Here is a 24,565-nt window from a genome sequence, read left to right on the forward strand (position 1 = left end):
ACTACGGCGTCCCACCCCCCCAACCAGTGGAGGACTGGGAGCCGTACTCTGACTTGTATCCTTGGAAAGAGACTAGGGAAGTACTTCAGCATGGGAAACAAGAATGAAGCGACGGCCAAGCTCCAATGCAACTGGCACGGAAGGACCTGCAACAGTCCTTACAAATTGTAAAAGCCTCAATGCTACTGGAGCAGGGGCCTCCTTGATATATAGAAATCCCAAGCAATTTCTGGGGAGGAAACCAAATTGAAGCTATGCAAACATAAATAGAAATGGAAATCGAGAACCTTTCAAAATGATTGGGACATCTTAATAATCGATTTGAAAGATTGTTTTTTCACCATACTATTGCATGCTGAGGACCATGACATAGTGGAACGTATGAACCAAACGCTGAAATGCCAGCTATAGGAAAAAAAAAAAAGGAAAAAAAAAAAGGAAAAAAGGAAAAAAAAGGAAAAAAAGAGAAAAAAGAAAAAGAGAAAAAAGAAAAAGAAAAAAGAGAAAAAAAGAGAAAAAAAGAAAAAGAGAGAAAAAAAGAAAAAGAGAAAAAAAAAGAAAAAGAGAAAAAAAAGAAAAAGAGAAAAAAAAAAGAGAAAAAAGAAAAAGAGAAAAATGAAAAGGAGAAAAGAGAAAAAAGAGAAAAAAAAGAAGAAAGAAAAAGAGAAAAAAGAAAAAGAGAAAAAAAGAAAAAGAGAAAAAAGAAAAAGAGAAAAAAGAAAAAGAGAAAAAAAGAAAAAAGAAAAAGAGGAAAAAAAGAAAAAAGAAAAAGAGAAAAAAGAAAAAGAGAAAAAAAGAAAAAAGAAAAAGAGAAAAAAGAAAAAGAGAAAAAAGAAAAGGAGAAAAGAGAAAAAAAAAGAGAAAAAAAGTCTAAAATGCTTTAAGAAGAGAATGGTAAATAAACTGCCTAAGTGTGGTGGAGCTTTTTGTTTGTTTTTTTTGCTTGTTTTTAATAAAAACTTACTTTAAAATGCAACATCCAAGATTCAGTTCTCTGGTCGCTAAGCTTTTATAGTTAGCAGTTTTACGGCATTGTGTTGTGCATCTTGTTAGGCAGTCTCATATTTTAACACTGTTTTCTTACCTCTTTTTGCCTTTTACAGGCATACAGGAGTTTCCAGAAAATATAAAGAACTGTAAAGTCTTGACAGTTGTTGAAGCCAGCGTAAATCCAATTTCCAAGTAAGTTTGTTTATTTTTGTGATATTTTATATTTTATCCAAACACTGTTGAGTCTCTAACATGTCCCATACCACTTTTTGTGAGCCAGTCCTTGGAACTGAAGGCCAGGAGCAGAGTTATCTACTGATAATTTTACTCAAGTGATCAAATAATTTTACTCAAGTGATCAAGTGTCTTCGTTTACCTCACTGCACTGGCAAACAGTATGGTTATGTCAGTGAAGTATTTTGTCCAGATAATTTGACTATGCGAAGAGTACTGCTCTATGTCATGTGGTTTTTCCAGGATTTTTTTTTCCCCCGTCACTTCTCTGTAAAGGTAGACAAATACACTGAGAGTGTTGCTCCTTTAAAATATTATATATTTTAAAGCCTATAGAGCTGTTTTGCAAACCCAGCTTGTAGGAAGAGATTTGCTATTGCCTTCTATGGTGACAAAATTAACTTGGCAGAAGTAGCACTTGCAGAGATAGAAATTTGCTTTAAAAGTAATTCCCTTGTGGGTAAAAAGCAGTATTGTATATGATTAAAGCAGTATTGTATATGATTTAATTTATTTAATCATCTCTAGTGAGTGAATCTTCTATGTTAGGTGTCAGATCACAAATAAGTAGCAAGATGATGTCTGTTCTTATTGCCTGTAGATATTGCCTTCAATATTTAAAGAATAAATTTGAAACTATTCTTACAGCAAACCAGCTCATGCATTTTTATAAAAATTCTCGGAATACTTTAAATGTAAATGCTATCAATATATTATAAATGCACTCCAATGCTATGCTGCTGCTTAAGAAAGGATGACAAAGCACTGAGTATAAGTGAAATAGAAGTACTATGTTACTTTTTTTCTATACAGACTTCCTGATGGATTTTCCCAACTGTTAAACCTAACACAGCTGTACCTGAATGATGCTTTTCTTGAGTTTTTGCCAGCCAACTTTGGCAGGTAAGATGAGTTTGAGGCTTGGATCTACACTTGTTTTTAAATTATGCAGAGCAGTTTCTGCTGCTTCTCAAGCAAAGTGAGAGGTCAAGGGAAGGGGAAGAAATGTACATTACTTAAACATTTATTTCAAATATTAGTTTTTAAAAAAAATTATCACCATTTCTGTCATTGGGCTTTTGAAAAGACAAACCATGTTTATAAAGAGACAAGAAATAAAACTTATTTATATACTTGCTATATTTACTGCTCAAGTACAGATATGGGAGATATTTCTGAAGTAGTTTGGTCATCTTTTAGAAGCTTGAGAGGAGCTAAGAATGACATCTGTCATTCTGCTTGTCCTTTCTGGGATGCACAGTTTTCTTAGGAAAATCTGTAATTCCTCCACCATCAGGAATCTGTCTGAGAACTGTGGTATGCAGGACTAAGTAAAATTATTGCAATTGATAATTTATATGAGACAAATACTAAACCACCTACTTTTAAAAAATGGATTTAATCTTGCAAGCAAAAATATAGCTAAAAGGAAGGACTCACAGATAAGTATTGTTCATCGTGTTCTCCTGTACTGTTATTTCTGTTTTTTCTTCTCTTATTTTCCGTTTTCTCTTTTCCTAGTGCATGCAGCTTGTGTGCTATCCCATGTCCAACAGGCCTTTTTTTTTAGGAAATATGGCCATTACTTAACCAGACATATGGCTGTGTGAAAGCAGTTGCCTTAGACTGTGTACTAGTTGGGTCAGCTCAGCTTACAGGAGGTCAGAAAAACCTCTAGGCTGAGGGCTGCAGAAGTTTGGCAGAAAGAAATATCTGGAAGACTGGTCTTTTTTATCTTTTGGTGTTTTAATAATTATGTACACCTTGTTCTCTCCCTTTTCTAACCAAAAGGACAGTTTTTTTTTTCAATATAAAACAGCTAAGAATGAAAATTTAAGATTGACACAGTTGATCTTCTGAGAAGTTAATCTTAAGTATAGTTTAAAAAAAATTCCACCACACTTTCGTTGTCATTTTTCTTTAAAACTGTCTTCTCTATCATCTCTGCTGGACTATAACTTGATTAATGGTTAGGCAAGTGGTGAAGTCATTAATAAGTCGTTAACTGAAGAATAAATAAGTTAGAAATATGCTTCATATTATTGAAATTGAGTAATATTTGGCATTTGGTAAAAAAAAAATGCCTTTAATTTAGAGGTCTCTGAGTAGAAATTAATTGTGATGTCACTGTTCCCATTTTGCCATGCGCATATATATATAAAAAATATAAAGGGGAAATGGTGATTTAATGCTTGCTGCAGTTGATCTTGTATTAAGCATTATTTTTTTTCCCAACTGAAGTTCAGCCCCTTCTGACAGTGAGTACTTCTTTTGTGTGGATGATGATCAGACTGTGTTACCAGCCCACAGCTTTGTAACTAAACATAAATATTTTTGCGTTTGCTCTGAGATATAACTTTATACTTTGGAATGCAGGAATGCATTTGCAAAAATAACTAGTAGAAGCTTTCAGGATATTGATCTCTTTTGGTTATTTCCATCCAGGGCTAGCCCTCAAGTTATCATTTCATGCATCTGTTCCAGTTTGAATCTCAAGCTCTCAATTTCTGCCTTCCCTCCTCCAAGAGGACAGCATATAGAGCTATATTTTGAGTTTAAATCAAGATCTTTCCATGGCATTGCACAGTGTCATGATAACTTGTTTCTCTTGGAAGTGTCTGGCTCCACTCTAGGGTTCTACCACCCTTTTTTGCAGCTGCTCAATATTGTTTCCCCCGATCAACTAATGCCCTGAGCAGCTGAGTTGACCTGACCGGTGACTCACTAAGGAAATGTTAAGTATAGAACTTCACACTGTGGCATCTCAGTCCATATTTTTCCAGTGCTCAAGGCTGTGTTTTTCTTCTGTTGAGTGTCCTAATAATTCACTGCATTGATAGTGACTGCTGTTTTTTGTTTTATCGGCCAGCATGGCCAACACATTTTTCCTATGCTTTGCATAAGGAATGCTACTTTAAAAGTAATGGACAGGATGAGTCCCAAAATAGGTCTTTGAGCACCTCTGTCTGTCACCTGCCACCTAATAGCAAAGGAAGCTTTTTGTTATGCAAATTACTATTGGCACAATGTGTTTGCTGCCACGATTGATTCTCTCCTTCAAAATCTGTGCTAAAGCTTTGCATAATAGCGAGCTTAGGTTAAAGACCTCAGATTATCTGATCTTTTTTCCCCTTCTATGGATATTACATATTTGCTGTCTTTCAGTGATGTACTAGCCCAGCCTGTTAGGCTTATTAAAAATCCCCAGACTTGTCATTAAATGTGCTAGTTCCTTTGAAATCCCGAGATGCTGAAGCGCTGCTTCCTCCACTCCCAAATTCTGATTTGCATTCCTCAAGACTGGCCAGGATCCCAGAGGTAGCCAGGCCGCCAGTACACGCAAATTGGAGATCTGTTGGTGTTATGGCTACCTAAGAAAGATTTTTTCTTGTTATTTTTAAGCACATAATACATAGTTAAAATCAAATATACAAACGCAGAAAGTACTTCTTCCAAAACTTGAAACTCACCTGAATCTAATGTTGAGATACAGGAGGATAATATTTTGAGAGTTTTTGATTGTCCAGTAGGAAACAAGAGCCAGTAGCTACACTAAACAGAATACAGTAGATAATCTGGGTGGCTTAAACTGTGACTTTTATGTAAAGTGTGTTCTGATTTCCTAGCAAAGTAATGATTGTTGGCTACATCTGCACAGCTGTCATAACTGCAGCTTTTGTTTGGTCACTTTGTAGAGCACTTTGTGAAATGGGATAGAGGAAAGGTATACTAGCGCCTGGTTTATGCTTTTGGTGAAGAACAGAGGATTTGAACAGCAATTACTTTTTCTTTTATCGATTATAGCACACAGAAGTAGTGTGCTACAGAAGTAGAAGGAGGGGAAATAGTAGAGCAGCAGGATTAAGTTTTACTGATGAATAAGCAAGGAGCTTATTTTCAGCCCATGGCATCTTTTTAAAAACTTTGAAAATGTTGTCAATAGTGGGATAATTGCTTTTCTTTTCATAGACTTTTTTTATTGTGCTGTTGCTGTGAATTTACTTGCAATCTTGTTTTTTTGAGAATTTGTAGGACATAAGCAAAGAAAATTTTTAGTATCTAATTTGGGATATTTTTCATTTTTGCATAAATGAACAATGATGGTGCAATTGGGGGCCTAATTAGTTACATGTATCCAATTCTGCTGAATAGGAAAGAATTCAAATTTATGAAAATTATTGAATGTACCCTGGGCAAGATATTCATATAGTTGTTGTTGTTTTTTTCTTTTTTTTTTTTGCGGGGGATGGGGAGGAGTGGAGTGGAGGGATGCTGAGGGAGGCAGCAGATGCTTCCAGGCAGCAGAGGCTAAAAATGTTTCCCTAGTAACCTTTTTGCCCTACACAAAAAGAGGAATTTGGATATTTATATCTCCAGTCTTTTAGGATGAGACAGTAGAACATGAAACAAAGTCACAAAGCTATGAAGATTTCTAAACTCTATCACCAAAGGCAGTCTTTAAATTCATAGAAGTAGCTTATTAAGAGAGTGTAATAGAGTGGGTTCAGGCTAAAACCAGTGAAGTGTGACTTTGCTAATACACAGTTTAGTGTATGACTGGAGGTTGGCTTTCACTACTCTCTACTGCAGTTTGACTGCATGCGTATGTTGCAAAGATAAACTAGCCATTGCCTGTCCATTTTCCTTGTCCTCAAAGGAATACAATAACTGGGCCCTGGTGCCCCAGTGTGTGACTGTTGAAGAACATGAAGCAACTCTGGAGTTGCTTGCATGTGCAACTTTATTTTTAGATTATTGTTAAAGAGCCCTGCTACAAATCTATTAAAAACTGAGCATGTTTCAGGAGTTGATAATCTGCATCAGGAGAATTGCAGGGATTGGGGGGGGTATAACTTATTTTGAGTGCATGAAGAATTGGTATCTTGGTGGGAAAATCATGTGTCTCCTCTTCTGCAGTGTTCCTAAGCACTTTGCATTTTCAGAGGCTAGTCCCATTATGAGGTGGGAATGGGGTGCTGTAATACCAAAAGAGATTGTGAGCTGTGATTCTGCTGTTGCTGAGTGAAGGTCGTCAGGAATATCAGGTGCAACATCTGCAGTCTCCAAAGAGAAAGGACTACTGTGCTTCCTTGTGTCATATTTTGAGAATCCTTTGCATTGATTATTAATAATGAAAACTGCAAACAATATGAACTTTATTGTCATGAATAAAGGTACTGATATGCAATGGACCAATAGAAGGACTCATCATTTTCCTAGTATTGCAATAAGAGATCAGAGAAAAACAAATTTTGCAATAATCCCAGTTTGCCTGAGCTGATGATGAGAGTATGAGACATTTTTCTCCACATGCTAAGAGAAGAGGCACAACTGGTTCCAGGACACTCCTTTGAAGGCAGGCTATTTTGTTGTCCTGTGTTACAGTATGTTTTTTCCTTAAGTACGAGAATACAAAATTAGGTCCCTCATGTGTTGGGGCCTTAGTAAGAATACTGGGAACCGGAGTAATGGGATTCACCAGGAAGAGAAGAACAGGACTGACGCCCGGCAACCAATCAGCTGGGAGCCTGTAGCCAATGAGAGTGCTGCTCCTCAGCGCATGCCCACCTGCACTGGTATAAAGCTCTGCTGCAGACAACAGCAGAGCAGAGTTGATCTCACTTTGTGTGGAGGTGTTGTTTGCTCTGGCTTGTGGGGAGGGCCTTGGCGCTTGGCGCGGATTGAACCGGCTTCGAGTTGGGGTGTTGCTCACTCCGACTCGTGGAGTGAGCCTCAGCATTCGAGTGACCCTCGACACTCATGCTTTGTAATTCTGGATGCTTGCAGTTCCCTAAAGCCTGATCTGAGCTGAATTTGATACGGGCTGTCTGTTTTCACAGCTATTGTAGTGGGGAAGACATCCCAAAGGATAAAAGGATATTAGGGTATTCTTTTGGCATCATTAAAAGGTGGGGTGTTTGTTTGTTTGTTTGTGGGTTTTTTTTTTTTTTTCTGAAAAGACAGGGAGACAAGGTTCCCCTCTAACAGTTGTTACCAGATGGCAGCTCTGCCTCAAGGTTAATGTTAAGTTGTTCATAGATGCAGCTGATCACTACTTTTGAAATTATCCATAAATGAGAGAATGTTTTGAGGGGGAAAATATTTTCAGGCTTTCTATCTTTACTATAAATATGCTTCTTATTACTTGATAAGAATTAAGCTTTTTGTCTGCTTCCTTACACCGTGTTTGGGTGAGCACCTTCAGGAAAGACTAGGTTGTTCACTCCTTCCTGAGTCATGCAGCTTACTACCCTGTTTTTGTGGTGTATGAGGGCTGCTAGGTGGTCACAGGAAGGTTTTGTCCTTATGACCCTCTCTGAATTAAGCCAAACTCAATTACTGTGTTTCACTTAAAGACAGAGTCTTGTCACTTTTGTCCTAATCAACAGAATTCTGTTAGAGACTGTGAACTGCTTGATGCCAAGGCTGCTTTGAACTTATCTCGGCCAAGCAGTCAAATTCAGAGATATAGAGGTTATTTTATCTTGCACAAAAATTATCTGAAAGAGGTGTAAAACTGCCTCCTAATAGAAAATATCAAAATGAATTAAGCAACTGACTAGAAAGAGAAAGAAAAAGGAAATCCAAGAGGAATTTAAAGGTCATTTTTACCATAGAGAAGACCAGGTGCTCTTCTGAGGCTTTTTGTAAGAGCATGTGATAATTTCTAACACAGGCCTACATACTGAATGTTATGTCTTAATTTTTGTTTACTAATCCTGTCTTTCTTCATTTTATGTGTATTTTTGTATATGAGGTTAATATATTCTCGTTATGAATCCAATTAAATGATTGCTGTTGATAGGATGCAGGAATAAATAATGTTCAAGAAGGTGCAGAAAAGCAAATGAACACCCTGTTTGTCAGCTGCTTCACCAAAACCAAACCCCAGTGATGAAGAGAATAACATATTTGATTTCTGGATAAAACATGTTTGTATTCTTGAACAAAAATTATTCCCAACATCCATTTTTGTAAAACAGAAGCTTAGCAATGTAAGCAAGTACTGAGATTGTTTGTTACAAAATACTGTATATCGTGATAATGTTATTCTTTTTCTGTTACAGATTAACTAAACTCCAGATATTGGAACTTAGAGAAAACCAGTTAAAATTATTGCCAAAGTAAGTACAGATTTAAATTGTTTTTAAATATTTTCTAGATTTTTTTTCCTCAGCTTTACTAATAATGTTCTGCTAACTAATTTTGCTATTAATAATAATTTTACTACTAATAATATTTTACTAACTTGACACTTTGATTCTATAACAAGAGACTCTTTCCCTTCAGACTTCCCTTTCATACTGACTCTTATTTATCCTGGTGCCCCATTCTGTACACAAAGATGTCTGTCTCTATCCAGTTCTGTGGATTTCTGATCCACTGATAGAGCTTTCGAGTCAGCACATAGGTGTTTCAGGATGATCATTTTGAGGTGTCCATTTTCCACCTACTGCACTGTACTGGGGCCCAGATGCTTGTCTGGGTCCTGTTGTGGTGGCCGAGTGCCTGAAACTCAGGCATTGGTATTTAACTACCAAAATCTCTAAATGAAATGTGGGGTTTGAGATGCTTGTTCAGAATGACTGAGGGTGTGAATCACACCATGTAAACATTTTTATTATTATTTATGTATTTCACTGCTGGGAAAAAAAAGTAATAGTTTTGTATTGTGTTGCATGGGATCTGTTTATGCAGTACATATTCGTGTAACATTCCAGGCTTCCATAATGGAAGTATTTTCCTCAGCCACATTTTCTGTAATTGTGAAGTAGTTCTAGATTAGCAGTAAGAGTTGAGGCGTGTTGCTCTTTTAAAATGTTCCTAAGTCCTGCCTTGCACAACTCTTGTGCCAAGCAAATCCAGGGTGACAATGTTGTAATTCCTGTGTATGTGTGAGCTAGAGCAGTGCTCTGAATGTTCTGGCTTGGACCTGGAGGCCTAAGCACCCAACAGGAGCCTTGAAGGTCAGTGAGGAGAAGGACAGAGATCCCAATGATGGGGCATGAACAACCAGCTCTATGGTGCTGAATACGCTGTGAGGTACAGTATAAAGGGTCCTCCATTAGCAATAGAAACTGGTAAAAGGAGGTGCAGCTCTCACAACTTTGGGGATAGAAAAGAAGGAGCCAACACAAGAAGGTTCCCACTGCCCAGCTCAGGTGCTAGCAGACTTGCATGTAATCGGGTGAGGTGTGAGCTCTTCAAGTGCAAAAATGAGTTTTCCTGGTGACTCCAGTCAGCTTTGTGCTAACATGAGAAACAAGCATGTTCAGTTGGAGCTCCCTTCTGAGAGCGCTGTGTGCCACTTTTGTCTAGTGTGTCTAGTGTCTAGATACCATTCTGTGTCTGTTGTATCAAAGTGCCAAAACTCCAATCTGGAATGAACTGTAGCACTAGCAAGAGTAAACTAAAATCTTTCACATGTGAGTTCTGTTACTTACTCATGTGCTGCAAATACTTCATCTTTCTTTATTCTTTGTGATATCATTCATTTTCAGTAGCAAAATTAGAGGACATGTAACTTGGGATGTTGGCTGTGTAAATCGTTACTCCTGACTGAGGAACAGTAGCTATGATTAAAACAAACATATAGCTTTATAGCTTTTTTAGTTTATGAAATTACTTTGACCTTAATTGCTATAATTAATGCTAACAGCATGAATTGCATACTTTTGTTCTTTTTTTTCCAAAGTAGTTTACAGAGGACTCTTGTACTGATAAGAGATATTTACAGGAATGCTGTAATGTATTCCAGCTTAATGCTACTACTGTGGTTGGAGTTGCTGGGAATTTTTCCTGTTGACTTCAGTGTTTCCAAGGTTTCACCCTTAGCTGCATAACTAAACTCAGCTGTTGTGAGGATGTCCTCAGTAGTATCTCCCTAATGAGCTACAGTACAGGCTGAACTGCCACCTTAATTGTTCTCTTCTGGTACTCCTGTGGTTTTTAATTAAGTGAGATTAAAGCTATTGAGACTACTTATTTTTAATTTAAACACATGATTAAACATTCTACTACACTGAGGCACTGGAAAAATACATTGTTTATATCTGATGTACACTGGGGAGATAAACTTATTGTGGTGTGAATTGTATGCAAGAGGTGAATCTGCCTTTCAGCAAGATGCATCTGTTCAATTGGTGTAGCCCACAAAGTGGTCTGTGACCTTGCTTTTAGCTATTGAGTCAAACCAGAAACTGATGTGAAATTCTAGCTTGCATAGTTTTCAAAACCTGAATATGTGTTCCAAAAAGAACATGGTCTACAGCTTTAAACAGAGTAGCTTTAAACTGTAGCTCAGAAAATCAAATGCGTTGTTGAAGCTAATGGCATGTAGTGGTACATGCAAATATTTTTACTATAAAATATACTTTTAAAAATTTCTTATTACTGCTCTTTCCTTTTTCAATATTTTCATAATTAGGGTTACTTTTTTCTTTTTGTAATCATAGATATACCTGAACAAATTTCTACAATGTCAACCTAGCCTTCCTGCTAAGTTCAACATGCATGTAATTTTTAACAGTGAATTGTAAAGCACTTGGAAGACTGTTAATCAAAATGGGTAATCAATACCAAGACACTAAATCAACCTTGTTTTGTGCCAAATGCGTCATTTTGCTTGGAGCTTATCCATAGCCAGAGACTGCAAAACTGGCAGTATTATAGTGCAGACCAGCTCAGTAAAAATATTTCTACTGAAGGAGAGCAAAAGTGTGCAGAGAATATTTGAGAGGCAGTTCATCTGCCATCTACCTGAAAGTTGAGAATATAGTTTGATGCATATAGAAAATGTTGAACTTGAAAACTTTCATTCTTTCTTTTTTTAAAATTTTAAGCATGTGTCTGCCCAATTGACAATAAAAAGAGTAGCTTTTTAAAAAGAAGCAATTTATTTGAGAGGTTAATTACGATGATTCAGGGCCCAATCTTGCTATCACTCATACCTCTTGAATTCTGTGCTATTTGAAGCAGGTAGTATTGTTAGCCTGGGTGAAGTTGTCTATTTACAGCCTCAGAATGTGAGGCATAATTAAAGTACCTGTTCTGTTAGCGTGACATTGATTTGACGGCAATTTCAATAATATGAATTATGAAACAGTGTTATAAGTTTATGAAAGAGCTTACATAATGCGATGCTTGAGGTAGAAATAGATGTAATGACTCAGTGATCTAGTAGATCCTCTCCTCCCTACCCTCCAATCCTGTATTCACCCAGTCACCTCTTCAATTCCTAGCGTATTTTCCTATTACTTTTAACACTTTTAGTATTTTAGATGTTTTTCTTGTTTACTGAAGGAATAGTGGCTCTATAAGCAATATGGGAAAGGTAAAATGATGTTACTTGAAGGAAATGTAAATTAGGCAAACAGTTGGGGTAGCCAAGGGAAATAAAGGATCTTGCAAACAAGCTTTACATGCACATTTTCAATGTAATTAATGAACTGTGTATTCAGAAAAAATGATAATATTTAGTGAGAGATCTTTGAAGAACAATGGAGATTGAAATGCTGCATAGAGCATCTTGTACTCATAATTTAAAAAAAATACTTTTCACATTTATATTCTGAAATACTGAAAATTCTCCAAATTAGAGGCTAAATATTTAAGGATTTTTTTCTTGAGATTTTTATAGTATGTCCACATTGAAGATTTGTATTTGAATGTTTTATGATTTTAGTTGTCAGAGGGAAAGCTGTTATCAAATAAATACAAATATAATGTCATTTGAGGGATTCGTAGCCTCTTTGAAAATATCTTCAGCTAGTACAGTGTTGGCTAGAGTAGTGATGGTGCCTGCCAGTGTGGCAATGATAAAGTAGCAAACCCCTTGTCAGAGACTTGCCTTATTGGTGGTGGTGGGAGAGCCCCTTGCTTGAGGAATTCTTGAACTATCCTGTTGGCAGCTTGTAATGTTTTCTAAGGCCTTTTTGTAAGCTTAAAATAAAACAAATTGTTGATAAACTAACTATTCTTAATGGCGTGTGGATTTTCCTTGCATGATAATTACCCAAAGTTTTGATGCACAAATGTAGTGAATGATCTTATGCACTGAAATGGAACAGAAAAAGACCAATTCCGATCAGTAAGGAAATAAAATATGGGTGAATTATTTGTAGACTATTTTTGAGCATATATGGCGTCCCCAGAGCAAACTTAAAATAGGAGGAAAAGTTTGCCGAAACACACCTTGGAATAAAGGTTTTTTTTTTTTTTTTAATGATTATTCCAGACATTCATTTAGTTTTTGCCAGGAGTTGGCTTAAAGAGTATAGATCTGTCCTGAAATCCAATTTAGTAATATGGTTTGTTTTAAGACTAGAGAAATAATTAGGATTCCAGATCATAGCGGAAGCAACTTTATGTGAACAGCCTGGAGAGGGGGGAAAGGTGTTGGTTGTTACAGTGATTCAGTGGTCATCTTTTCTGCTTTAGCTAACTATTACACAGTTAACTGTCAACTATTTCTTGGGGAAGGAAATACAATGTTAACCACTCGTAGCTTTTCGGAGAACTTTGTGGTGATTACGACCTTAGGAGGAAATTTGAGGCAGTCAAAGAGAGCAACTTCACTGAGATACTCTTTATCATAAAGATAGTTGTAGTGTTCTTTATTTTTTTTCATGAACTAATCTATAGATGATTTGTACAAGACTCTTGATTTGTCGGCATGTTCATTAACAGTTGAAAGATGAAGGAAATTTGACCTTATTTAGATATCCGCCTGGTTATAGAACAGCATCACAATTTAATACTGATTAAAATGATATATCTGTATGAATACAACAAGATCGTAACTGGCATTTTCTTAAATCTAATTCCTTACTTATCCCCTTCCATTGCAGAACCATGTCCAGACTGACTCAACTGGAAAGACTGGACTTAGGAAGTAATGAATTCACAGAAGTGGTGAGTTTTACTGAAGTAGCAGAGCTTTGAATCTTTTTGATGTCTCTGTATCTTTTAATATATTTTTAATCAACATCAAATTGTGAAAATCTGCTATCGAACAAAGATTCTATATACCTTACACTATGGAGCCTCTTTTAAAAATTGTGTGTATATACTTAAGTATATTTCATTTCTCACTTTGAAAATAAAACTGTGGTATAGTGGGGCTGAAGTATTGGCAAGAGGCTATTTTTTTAGGTCTAAGTTATAGACAGAATGGTTTGGCTTATAAGAAATTTTAAATGCTTTTTAGTCATTGTGTACATAAACGTTGCAAGTTCTGTGTAAGCTGTAGGAAACATGCTTTTATTAGAGTGGCCAAACTAAATAGTTTGCATTCAAGGGCAATTTTATTAATTTGTTACAAATTTGTCTCAAGTATTCTTCTAAGTATTATTTTCAGTTGAGGTTTTTCCTCAGCACGGATCAGTGTGTTTCCTGTTCGTGGTGTCACAGACATCCCTTTCCATTTATAGTCACATAACATCCCACTGCTTCTAAAACACTTTCATGTGCACGGAAATTCTAACAGTTTGAAAATCCAGAGAGGTATTCTCACCTGCTATGCAATGAAGTCAGCCCTCTGTGCCACCAGCAGGCGCTTCAGTAGCCATGGGTCAGGCTGTGTTTGACACACTTGACACTTGTGGGGGCTGCATGGCTTGGTAGTTACAGAGGAGACCTTGGGGTTTGTTCATTGGTGTTACAGTTACTGCCCGAGTCTCCTTACAGTGTAGATCGGCCTGTTAGAGCCTTAAACTAACATGCTCAGGCCCTAACACTCAGGGACTAAGTATAGGCTGTTAAATCCCTTGGCTGGGTCTGTTTTGGGCAGATTACTTCTTCTCTCCCAGCATTTTATCTAGTAAAGTCTAGTACTGGGAGCTTACCTCATTAAGATATTTTGCTAAAAGCACAGAAAGTTTGCAACACTTTTTTCTTTTTTTTGTAAGGATTTGTCTTTTGTTAATACAGAATATGTTTGTATTTAAAAATAATAATAATTAATAATTACACACATTTTGCAATTTGCTTCATGGATAGGATCCGTATGCCATCATATGGCTGCGTCTTTTGTTTGCTAAAAAACCTGAAATTATTCTTCAGTTTTCTAGTTCAGTGTCTTGTCAACTTTGTGGCTGTTGGAAAAACGCTGTCTTAAATTCATGAAAATTAAAGTTTTTTTAGAGCTCCTGCATGAGAGAGGGACTTGCACACATAAGAATTATGTTTTAGCTGGAAACTAATCCTTCCTACTAAGGATCATTTAGTCCTCTGATTAAGTTCTCAACAGATTTTTGTATATCTAGTATAAATTCACATTTGAGTAAGTAATACAGCTGAGTTTAATTTTATGATCCAATGAAGCAAAAGTATAACAACTATAGAAAGATATTACTTAGAGTTGCAAACATAAGTATCATTGAACTTATTTTGTCTTTTGACCTTTTTTGGCATAAAGCTTTAAAATTTCCTTTTTACAGCCTGAAGTACTTGAACAACTGAATGGGTTAAAGGAATTTTGGATGGATGGTAATAGATTAACACTTATCCCAGGGGTAAGGTTTTTTTATTGATTTAAATTTTTTTATTTCAGTTTTACACTGGTATTTGCTTTGTCAGCTAGCTTTTACATTGGAGTAATTGCATATTTTTAATGTTGCCTTAAGCCAAAAGGCTGAGTGCTCCTGCTTAACTTGACTACTAATTGTCACTGAGAGAGATGGATACATGGTTCTTCTGTCATTGAAGGTTATAAAATCTTTCTTCTAACCCAGCAGAGGGACATGTAAAAATACTTAGATCAAATTTAGGATTTCCCAGCTTTCCTTCTGGAAAAAAAATATATTTTGTATTAGAGAGCAAGCTAGAATTCACAGGATAAAAATGTTTTATGAATTTTGCTGCAGAGTAAGCAGTTGTCATTCACATTTTTATGCCATGTATCTACAGACCGTGGCTACATTCCTGTAGAAGTGTTCTGTTGCCTTGACCTAGGTTCCTGGCATCTCTTAGAGTCGAGGATGGCCTACTGCTGCAGTGCTTGTTTACTACAACATAAACACAGTTCCACAGCGGTTGAAATTTGATCAGCAGCTGGTCTGCTTTCAGTCTTGAAAAGCAGTGGGGCTTTCTACCTGACCTCAGTCTTCCCCACTCTTTTATCACTTCAGCTAATTCTTCCTTGAGGAGAGCTGAATGTGGATGTGTGTAACAAACTCTTCAATTTTTCAGGAAGACTATATTTACATTTTAGACCTGTGGAATAACTGTAGTGTGTCTATATGTGTGGAAAAACATTAACTATGCATATCTGCACCAAAGAAAATGCATGGTGAAGCTGGATATTTGATATAAGTTTGTATTTCAATCCTATAAATATTTCATCTTTCATTGTGACATAATATTTTAGTAGCTTTGTTGTCAAAACTACTGGCATTTTTATTTCTAACTTGCACTCCCTAGAATCCTTTTTCCCCTTTTCTTTTTAGTTCATAGGTACTTTGAAACAGCTGACCTACTTGGATGTTTCTAAAAACAATATTGAAGTAGTTGAAGAAGGTATTTCAGGTTGTGAAAGCCTACAAGACCTACTCTTATCCAGCAACTCACTTCAGCAACTGCCAGAGTCCATTGGTTTGTATTTTAGCTTAATTCATGTTCTAAAACTTTATGGTTTAGACACAGAACACTTAAATTTTTAAAATAGCACTTGTCTATTTTCAGTTGATTTAAAATTCCAGTTTTGGATAAAGCTATAACACATAGCTGAATATTTATGCTTGTTTTGGCATGTTTCTGATATTATTTCAGAGTTTTTTAAATGAAAAAATGTTAATTGTACCATAGAGTAAAATATATATATATATATATATATATATATAAAATGTATATATTTATTGAATATATTTGTTTTCTTCTATGGCTGATAGATGGTAAACTGGCAAGCAAAATTTCTAAGCCCATGTTCTTATTTTTGTAGTAGGTTTATAGCACTATAGTTGTGCTGGGATTTCAGGGAATGCAGAACATGTGGTGACTTGTCCATAGTGTTTTCACTTTTTAAAAATTCAGTTCTATTTTTAAATTAACCATAATGTTCTTTTTGAATTAATTGTGTGGTGTTTTTTTTTTTTTTTTTTTTTTTTTTTTTTTTTTACAACAGGTTCCTTGAAGAAGGTAACAACACTTAAAATTGATGAAAATCAGTTAATTTATTTGCCAGATTCTATAGGAGGGTAAGTATTTCACTTGAATAAAATAGCAACTAACCTTTCTGCAAGCCTTTTTTTAAGAACAGCAGCTCTTTTGAATGATTTTACACTTCTCTGCCTGACCTATCTATTATATATTACTGTGATGCCTTAATAAATTGAAGGCAGTCTGGTCAGCAGCTGTATGTATGTTCTTTAATATCAAAAGACCTTAGTTCCTCATGAATTAATGTGAGCATCAATCTATAAGTGGAAAGTTGAATGTGAGGGGAAGCAACGCGAGTGTGGTTGTGAAGGCCTGCAGTTCATGCAGGGGTTTTGGGGCATCCTGTAAGAAGAAAGTCCAGCTGTCTTATCTGCATCTGTGTTGGTTAACTGCTGCAAATGATGGAACCTGTATTACCTGGTTATAAAAAGATAATCTGAAAGGCACATGTAGGAAGGTGATTTTTTCCCTGTTAAAATGAAAACAGCAGGATTTTTAAATATAAGTGCATAGAACAAACTTTAAAAATTAAATGCAATTCTTCCATTTTTAATTTGTTCAGGTTAATATCAGTAGAAGAACTGGATTGTAGTTTTAATGAGATTGAAACATTGCCTTCATCTATTGGGCAACTCGCTAACATAAGGACCTTTGCTGCAGATCATAACTTTCTAACACAGTTGCCACCAGAGGTATGTAAATAAACCTAATTGTAATTTACAGACCATATAGCTTTTATAGTTGTTGTTTTCAAAAATGCAAAAATTTGTTTTGACCTGTGTAGATGATTTTTTTTTTTTTTTTTTTTTTTTTTTCTTTCCAGATAGGAAACTGGAAGCATGTAACAGTATTGTTTCTTCATTCTAATAAGCTTGAATTTCTCCCTGAAGATATGGGTGATATGCAGAAATTAAGAGTCATCAATCTGAGTGACAATAGGTTTGCACATTATATTCATTCATGTAGGAGTTGCATAAAATGTAATAGCATTACATATATTGTACTGTAACTGATGTCTACCTCAAAATTAAGTAGAGGAATTTTTATGAATATACATTTCTATCTTTCCTTATCTCACCATAGTGTTCCAGTTTCTGTTGGGTTTCTGCTCTTTTCGGGTGTATTACAGTAAGGTATAATACGCACTTTCCAAATGTCTTGACTTTGTAAAAACTTAGTTCTTTCTGGTTCCTGCAAACACTGAGATGCAGGTATATCACTTGTTTTATTATTCTTGTATTCTGAAGCTTGCTGTATGAAGCCACTGTATGAAGCTGTGGTGTTTTAATGAGATTCATGTCATAGCTTCAATATATTCATGATTGTTTGGATGTATTTTTATAGAAAATTCAGTTATTTTCTAAAAATTTAATTTTTAACTTTGGAAAGATTCAAATATAATTCAAATATAAGGCCCATCTAGGGGGCTGTCTACAGAGAGGCAGTCAGGTCCACACCCTGAGGCTGCTTCCCCCTAAGGAGAAAAGGAGCACCCGGAAGAAGCGGTGGGTGATCGTCGTGGGTGACTCCCTGCTGCAGAGCACGGAGGCACCGATCTGTAGACCTGACCCCTTATCCAGAGAGGTCTGCTGTTTGCCAGGGGCTCGAATAAAGGATGTTACAGAAAGGCTCCCAAGACTTGTCCAGGAGTCTGACTATTACCCACTAGTACTGTTTCATGTGGGCACAAATGATGCCATGGGGAAACTGAGGGACATCAAGCAGGATTTCAGAGCCCTAGGGATGACAGTCAAAGGTCTGGGTGTTCAGGTTGTGTTCTCCTCAATCCTGCCAATGAGAGGAATGGATTCAAGGAGGAGAAGGCGGATATGGCAGATTAACAACTGGCTGCGCCACTGGGGGTTTTGGCAACAGGATTTTGGCTTCTGTGACCATGGGACCCTGTTGATGACCACCAGCTAGTGGGGAATAATGGGAACCACCTCAGCAAGAGGGGCACATGTCTCATAGTGGCCGTTGTCTCCAGGCACATGGAGGACAAGAAGGTGCTCAAGAGTAGTCAGCATGGATTCACCAAGGGGAAATCATGCTTGACTAACCTGATAGCCTTCTATGATGAAATGACCAGCTGGATAGATGAGGGGAGAGTGATGGATGTCGTCTATCTCGACTTCACCAAGGCTTTTGACACCGTCCCTCACAACATCCTCCTGGGCAAGCTCCGGAAGTATGGGATAGATGAGTGCACAGTGATGTGGATTAGGAACTGGCTGGATGGCAAAGCTCTGAGGGTGGTGATCAGTGGTGCAGAATCTAGTTGGAGGCCTGTGGCTAGTGGGGTCCCCCAGGGGTCAGTCCTTGGTCCAGTCCTGTTCAATTTATTCATCAATGACCTGGATGAAGGCACAGAGTGCTCCCTCAGCAAGTTTGCTGATGATACCAAACTGGGAGGAGTAGCCGATACCCCAGAGGGCTGTGCTGCCATCCAGAGGGACCTGGACAGACTGGACAACTGGGCAGTGACAAACCTCATGCAAGTGAACAAGGCCAAGTGCAAGGTCCTGCACCTGGGGAGGAATAACCCCAGACACCAGTACAGGCTGGGAACCGACCTTCTGGAGAGCAGCTCTGCAGAGAAAGACCTGGGTGTCATGGTGGATGACAAGTTGACCATGAGGCAGCAGTGTGCCCTCGTGGCCAAGAAGGCCAATGGAATCCTGGGGTGCATTAAGAAGAGCGTCTCCGGCAGGTCGAGGGAGGTGATCCTGCCCCTCTACTCAGCCCTGGTGAGGCCGCATCTGGAGTATTGTGTCCAGTTCTGGGCCCCACAGTACAAGAGGGATGTGGAGCTTCTGGAGAGAGTCCAGCGCAGGGCCACAAGGATGATCAGGGGCCTGGAACATCTGCCCTATGAGGAGAGGCTGAGGGAGCTGGGCCTGTTCAGCCTGGAGAAGAGAAGGCTGAGAGGGGATCTAATCAGTGTCTATAAGTACCTCAAGGGAGGCAGTGAGGAGGATGGTGCTGGTCTCTTTTCAGTGGTGGCCACCGACAGAACTAGAGGAAACGAACAGAAACTGAAACACCAAAAGTTCCCCAGGAACTTAAGAAAAAATTCTTAACAGTGAGGGTGACAGAGCACTGGAACAGGCTGCCCAGAGAGGTTGTGGAGTCTCCTTCTCTGGAGATCTTCCAAACCCGCTTGGACGCAGTCCTGTGCCACGTGCTCTAGGTGACCCTGCATGTGCAGGGGGGTTGGACTAGATGATCTCTAGAGGTCCCTTCCAACCTTAAGCATTCTGTGACTCTATGAAAATATTTCTCTTTGGGACTTGACAATTTTCTAAATTTAAATGGATTGGGAGAGATGAATATAACCAGGCTCTTCCTCTTGTTTTTCTAGTTTGGCTTCTCCATGCTGCTTCCATATAGTGTGCTTGATCTGTAAATGTCTGAGCTTCTGTTTTTGAGGGCAGCCCCCCCCCCCCCTTTTTTTTTTTAATAAGTAGGTTTTCAGGTGTAGCTGTTCTCTCTCTCTCTCTCTCTCTCTCTCTTTTTTTTTTTTTTTTTTTTTTTTTTTTTTTTTAACTTATTCTTTGCCTCAACTGGAGCTATCTATGCTATACTAAGTTAACTAGTTTCAGTTCTTTTAAGGTGCCTGCTCTACAGGGTAGAAAATACGTATTTTTTATTAGTTCAAAGTATAGCTTTGAAATTAAATGCTATTGCCTATTCAACTTTCAATAGTTATTTAACAATATCTTTAAAAGTCATTTGCAAGCTTTTTTTTACAGACTAATGCAGCATTGTTTCTTAACAGTTTTAGCACTGGTAAGCATACTTATATAAAATCTTCCTTTTATAATTTGCAGACTGAAGAACTTGCCCTTTACCTTTACAAAACTGCAGCAGCTCATGGCTATGTGGCTGTCAGACAATCAGGTGAACTTTTTGTTGTTGTTTTTAATGTGGATGAATAGAATGCTGTTGGATTTATTTCTAATGGAGCTTATGCAGGCCCATCTGTTGAATAAATAAAAAATAGTATTGTGGGTATGCACCAATCATTTCTTCACATGACTTTGTCAATTCTGTTTAAACTAAACCACACTGACCATACCCACCTTGAGACTTCTTTGTTTCTGGCCAAGTTGTGTGTGTTAGGAAATGCAGTTTAACAGATAGAGCTGTTTTTTTTTTTTTCTTGGTTAGGGCTTGTTAAAGCAGAAAGGGTTGTGCTTGATAAGCTAGTAAGTATTCTGATATGTAGTGCCCTGTTTCTTCCACAGTACGTAAGTCTCCTTTGAGGACATTTAGCATGCTCTCCTTTGTGCTAAACTCCTTGTCAGCCTTTGGACTCTGACTATCCAAGTTTCAAGCTGCTGTGAAGTAACTCTGCTCATGGCATGTGCACCTTTCCTGTGTATTGGGACCATGGTGTATTTAGCTTTAAATGGCTAAATATATGTACGTGTTCCAGATGAGTGTGTTTTAGGGCAGTATTATGTCCTAGCAAGAAACTGGATATTTTTCAAATATCCAGTGTTTGCCTGTCTTTGAAAAGAGAGAGAGAGAGAGAGAGAGGAAAAAAAAAAAAAAAAAAAAAAAGTTCCTGCGTTACCAGTAGTCTTGTCAAAGACATGCCTGCTAAAAACTTTGTTTTGTAAAAATTATTCAGAGGGGTTAACACAAGGCAGAGCAGTTTTCAAACGTAATGGAAAGAACATGCCCTGTTAAATGTAGATAAGTAGCAGGAATTTAAATATATAGATCCTACTTGGTTATTACACATATATATTCTCATAATGTCTGTTTTTTCATTTCCTTCTCAGTCTAAACCACTTATCCCTCTTCAAAAAGAAACTGACCCTGAGACACAGAAAACTGTGCTTACCAACTACATGTTTCCCCAGCAGCCAAGGACTGAGGATGGTAAGAATCTCTGAAGTAGCTCTATCAGAAAGCTGACTTGCGCAAATAGATATGGGAAGAGAGTCCAACTAGCATGCTTTTCACTAGGTAATACTACGTAGGTACTTAAAACTGTGAACAACTAATTAGGAAATTTCAGAAGATCCATTTGAGTGGGAAGTGGACTTGTGTGGGGAGCGGCGTGGATGCCGCTCCTCAGTGTGACAACGTATTTCTTTCCAGCAAAGTTTAATGGTTTGCTGGCTTTTTGCTGGTGTCTCCTTCAGGCTTAACACTTTTAAGAAGGTATTATATAATATGCTTCATCCATTAGGGAGGAGAACAGTTAAATACAGATCATTATCCATTAAAAATCAAAAAGATCAGTTAGAAGTGGGGGGAACTGCTTGCATTTAAGCAGAACCCTTTTACAAAAGGTTAGGCACTGACCTTGCTAGAGAGTTAATTCTTGTGAGGTAGTTGCAGAAATGAGTAATATCCCATGAGTTTTCCTATTTTAGTTTCCCTATAACCATAATTTATCAGTAGTTTATTCTTCCTGTTCTTTGTTTTCATGAAATGGAATCAGTTCTTATACATTATTAAATAAGACCATCATAAAGTCAGGATATTTTTGTGTACAAATACACACACACATAGACCCCCATTTATCTTTCTAAATATTGATGTATATTTTACAGCTGAGAGGTTTCTGCAAAGAATCACAACTGTGAAGGTTCATACTAGCCTACATCTGTATATAAGAAGCTTTTTCTACTTTACAGATGGAGATTTAACCATTATTAAAATATGGCCAAGTTCTTAGAGCTGTGACAGCACAGTTAGTCTTCAACGTCTGGAACTGCTAGTCTCTTAACTTTTTGCACATAAATCCTTTCCAAGGAAAAGAAAGAAGAAAATATTCTTATCTTGTATAATTTTCACATTCTTACTACAGTCTGTCCTGCTTTTTTCTTGTTTGTTTAGTTATGTTCATATCTGATAATGAAAGCTTCAATCCATCTTTGTGGGAGGAACAGAGGAAACAGCGTGCTCAGGTGGCTTTTGAATGTGATGAAGACAAAGATGAAAGGGAGGCACCACCTCGGGTTAGTACTCAATATATTTCTGGATCCTTGGTGCTTCCCTGCCTCCTCTTCCCTCCATCCTTTTCTGGTTGTGGATTTCACTATGTTGAAAAATCAAGTCTTCAGTTACTAGTTTAAGAGTATCTAAAACGATCCATCTCTTCCTTCACCACTTCACCAAGAAGGCCAATGGGATCCTGGGGTGCATTAAGAAGAGTGTCTCCAGCAGGTCGAGGGAGGTGATCCTGCCCCTCTACTCAGCCCTGGTGAGGCTGCATCTGGAGTATTGTGTCCAGTTCTGGGCTCCACAGTACAAGAGGGATGTGGAGCTGCTGGAGAGAGTCCAGCGCAGGGCCACAAGGATGATCAGGGGCCTGGAACATCTGCCCTGTGAGGAGAGGCTGAGAGAGCTGGGCCTGTTCAGCCTGGAGAAGAGAAGGCTGAGAGGGATCTAATCAGTGTCTATAAGTACCTCAAGGGAGGCAGTGAGGAGGATGGTGCTGGTCTCTTTTCAGTGGTGGCCACCGACAGAACTAGAGGAAATGGACAGAAACTGAAACACCAAAAGTTCCCCAGGAACTTAAGAAAAAATTCTTAACAGTGAGGGTGACAGAGCACTGGAACAGGCTGCCCAGAGAGGTTGTGGAGTCTCCTTCTCTGGAGATCTTCCAAACCTGCTTGGACGCAGTCCTGTGCCACATGCTCTAGGTGACCCTGCATGTGCAGGGGGTTGGACTAGATGATCTCTAGAGGTCCCTTCCAACCTCTACCATTCTGGGATTCTATGATTCTTTTTTTTGGTGAAGGGGCAGATTATTAGAAATGGAGCACACAGGAAAAAGCTGGTGTACAGCAATGCTAGAAAAGTACTTTACTGAGAGTGCTGGGGTGAGGGAATAGTGCAAAATGATTGCTTCTGTTTTACTTAAGTTTTCCAAAGTTTTCTTTAAATATTTTAAAGTCGTAATAGTTCTTCCTGCTTCCAGTGAATCGAGAATTAAAAAAAATAAAGAAAAAAAATTATGATCTTGCTAGACTTTGTCTACCTTATCTCTGAGTTGATCCAAGTAGACTGAAACTGTGAAACTGAGGTTCTAGATTGTTCTGCAAAGTGTCTTTTCTTTGGTAAAAATGATTTTTTTATTACATTTAATTAAATTAGTATATTTATTGCTTATTTTAATGCAGGAGGGCAATCTGAAGAGATATCCAACTCCATATCCTGATGAACTGAAGAATATGGTCAAAACAGTCCAGACAATTGTGCACAGACTAAAGGATGAAGAATCTGCAGAAGATACTGCCAAGGAGTCAAAACAAGAAGGCCAAGCAGTTTCTGTAAAAGATGTGGGGGTAAAGGTTAGCTATAAAATTCTCTTCTGGCTTTGGAAGAACTTCCAAAGATCTAGAGGATCACTGATGCCTTTTAATTCTCTTCTCTTTCCCACTGCTGCTTTAGGAAGAAAAGATATCCAATTAAAGAATAGACTTTCTCTCTTCAACATCTTTAAAATAAATGGGTGTTTTCTGGCAGTGATTTTTTCCTCTGACACTGACAAGAAGGAAAGTGATTTGCTTCTTGGGCAAATACAGAGATCAGTTGTCTCTTTGGTTTCTGAAAGATGCCCCTGTCATGTTTTGATCCTCCTTTATCTGCCAAACCTCAGAATGAAAATCAGTATCTTGCCACTGCCCTCATGCCTGGAGGCTTTACAGGATGGAGTGCAACAGTAATGAGTTGGCACAGGAGTCACTGCCAGGTTGAAGTTAGTATGACAGCAAGTGTTCTGACTGCTAGCTGGTGCTGACGTGTCTCATTGTAGATTTTCCTGTCCCCTCTCCCCGAGGAAGGCAGATTTGTGAGGGATAGGGAACTATCTCAGTAATCTACAAAAATTTTTTTCTACTGGGTGATTTAAAAGGTCAGATTTTTCCATTTCAGTTTCCCAAAAAATGTAATGTTGACTCTACATACCATATCTCACTGAAAATCTTTCAGGATGTTTTTCTGCTAATATTTTTAATCCTGCAGACATCAGAAATTGCTCCAGTTAAAAACAAAGCAGAGGAGAGAAAGCAGTATTCAGCAGGAAGCTCTGTGCAGAAGCCTACTGAACCAGAAGCTGAGCACAGCACTGCAAATTTGCAGATGACTGCACTTGTTAAAACCTTAAAGAACACAAAAAAAGCTGTCAACCATGAAGACACGCTTGAAGTACAGGATTGCG

General features: G+C 37.8%; 1 protein-coding gene across 3 annotated transcripts in view; it reads left to right on the plus strand.

The window, feature by feature from the left end:
* The window catches only part of LOC104575698 (erbin), a 77,671-nt gene that overhangs the window by 34,810 nt on the left and 18,296 nt on the right, over window positions 1-24,565 (plus strand). For all 3 annotated transcript variants that reach the window (XM_088529888.1, XM_088529891.1, XM_088529892.1), the window contains exons 4-17: window positions 1,104-1,182; window positions 2,038-2,127; window positions 8,292-8,348; window positions 13,074-13,137; window positions 14,664-14,738; window positions 15,672-15,816; window positions 16,346-16,418; window positions 16,943-17,072; window positions 17,204-17,319; window positions 20,211-20,280; window positions 21,171-21,270; window positions 22,237-22,358; window positions 23,526-23,696; window positions 24,370-24,552. In XM_088529888.1, coding sequence (XP_088386014.1) covers window positions 1,104-1,182; window positions 2,038-2,127; window positions 8,292-8,348; window positions 13,074-13,137; window positions 14,664-14,738; window positions 15,672-15,816; window positions 16,346-16,418; window positions 16,943-17,072; window positions 17,204-17,319; window positions 20,211-20,280; window positions 21,171-21,270; window positions 22,237-22,358; window positions 23,526-23,696; window positions 24,370-24,552 — 1,475 coding nt within the window. The remainder of the gene's footprint in view (window positions 1-1,103; window positions 1,183-2,037; window positions 2,128-8,291; window positions 8,349-13,073; window positions 13,138-14,663; window positions 14,739-15,671; window positions 15,817-16,345; window positions 16,419-16,942; window positions 17,073-17,203; window positions 17,320-20,210; window positions 20,281-21,170; window positions 21,271-22,236; window positions 22,359-23,525; window positions 23,697-24,369; window positions 24,553-24,565) is intronic.

This window comes from Tinamus guttatus, unplaced genomic scaffold (genome assembly GCF_059628265.1).
Source record: "Tinamus guttatus ecotype Peru unplaced genomic scaffold, ASM5962826v1 Tinamus_guttatus_pri_ptg000355l, whole genome shotgun sequence".
Taxonomy (NCBI): Eukaryota; Metazoa; Chordata; class Aves; order Tinamiformes; family Tinamidae; genus Tinamus; species Tinamus guttatus.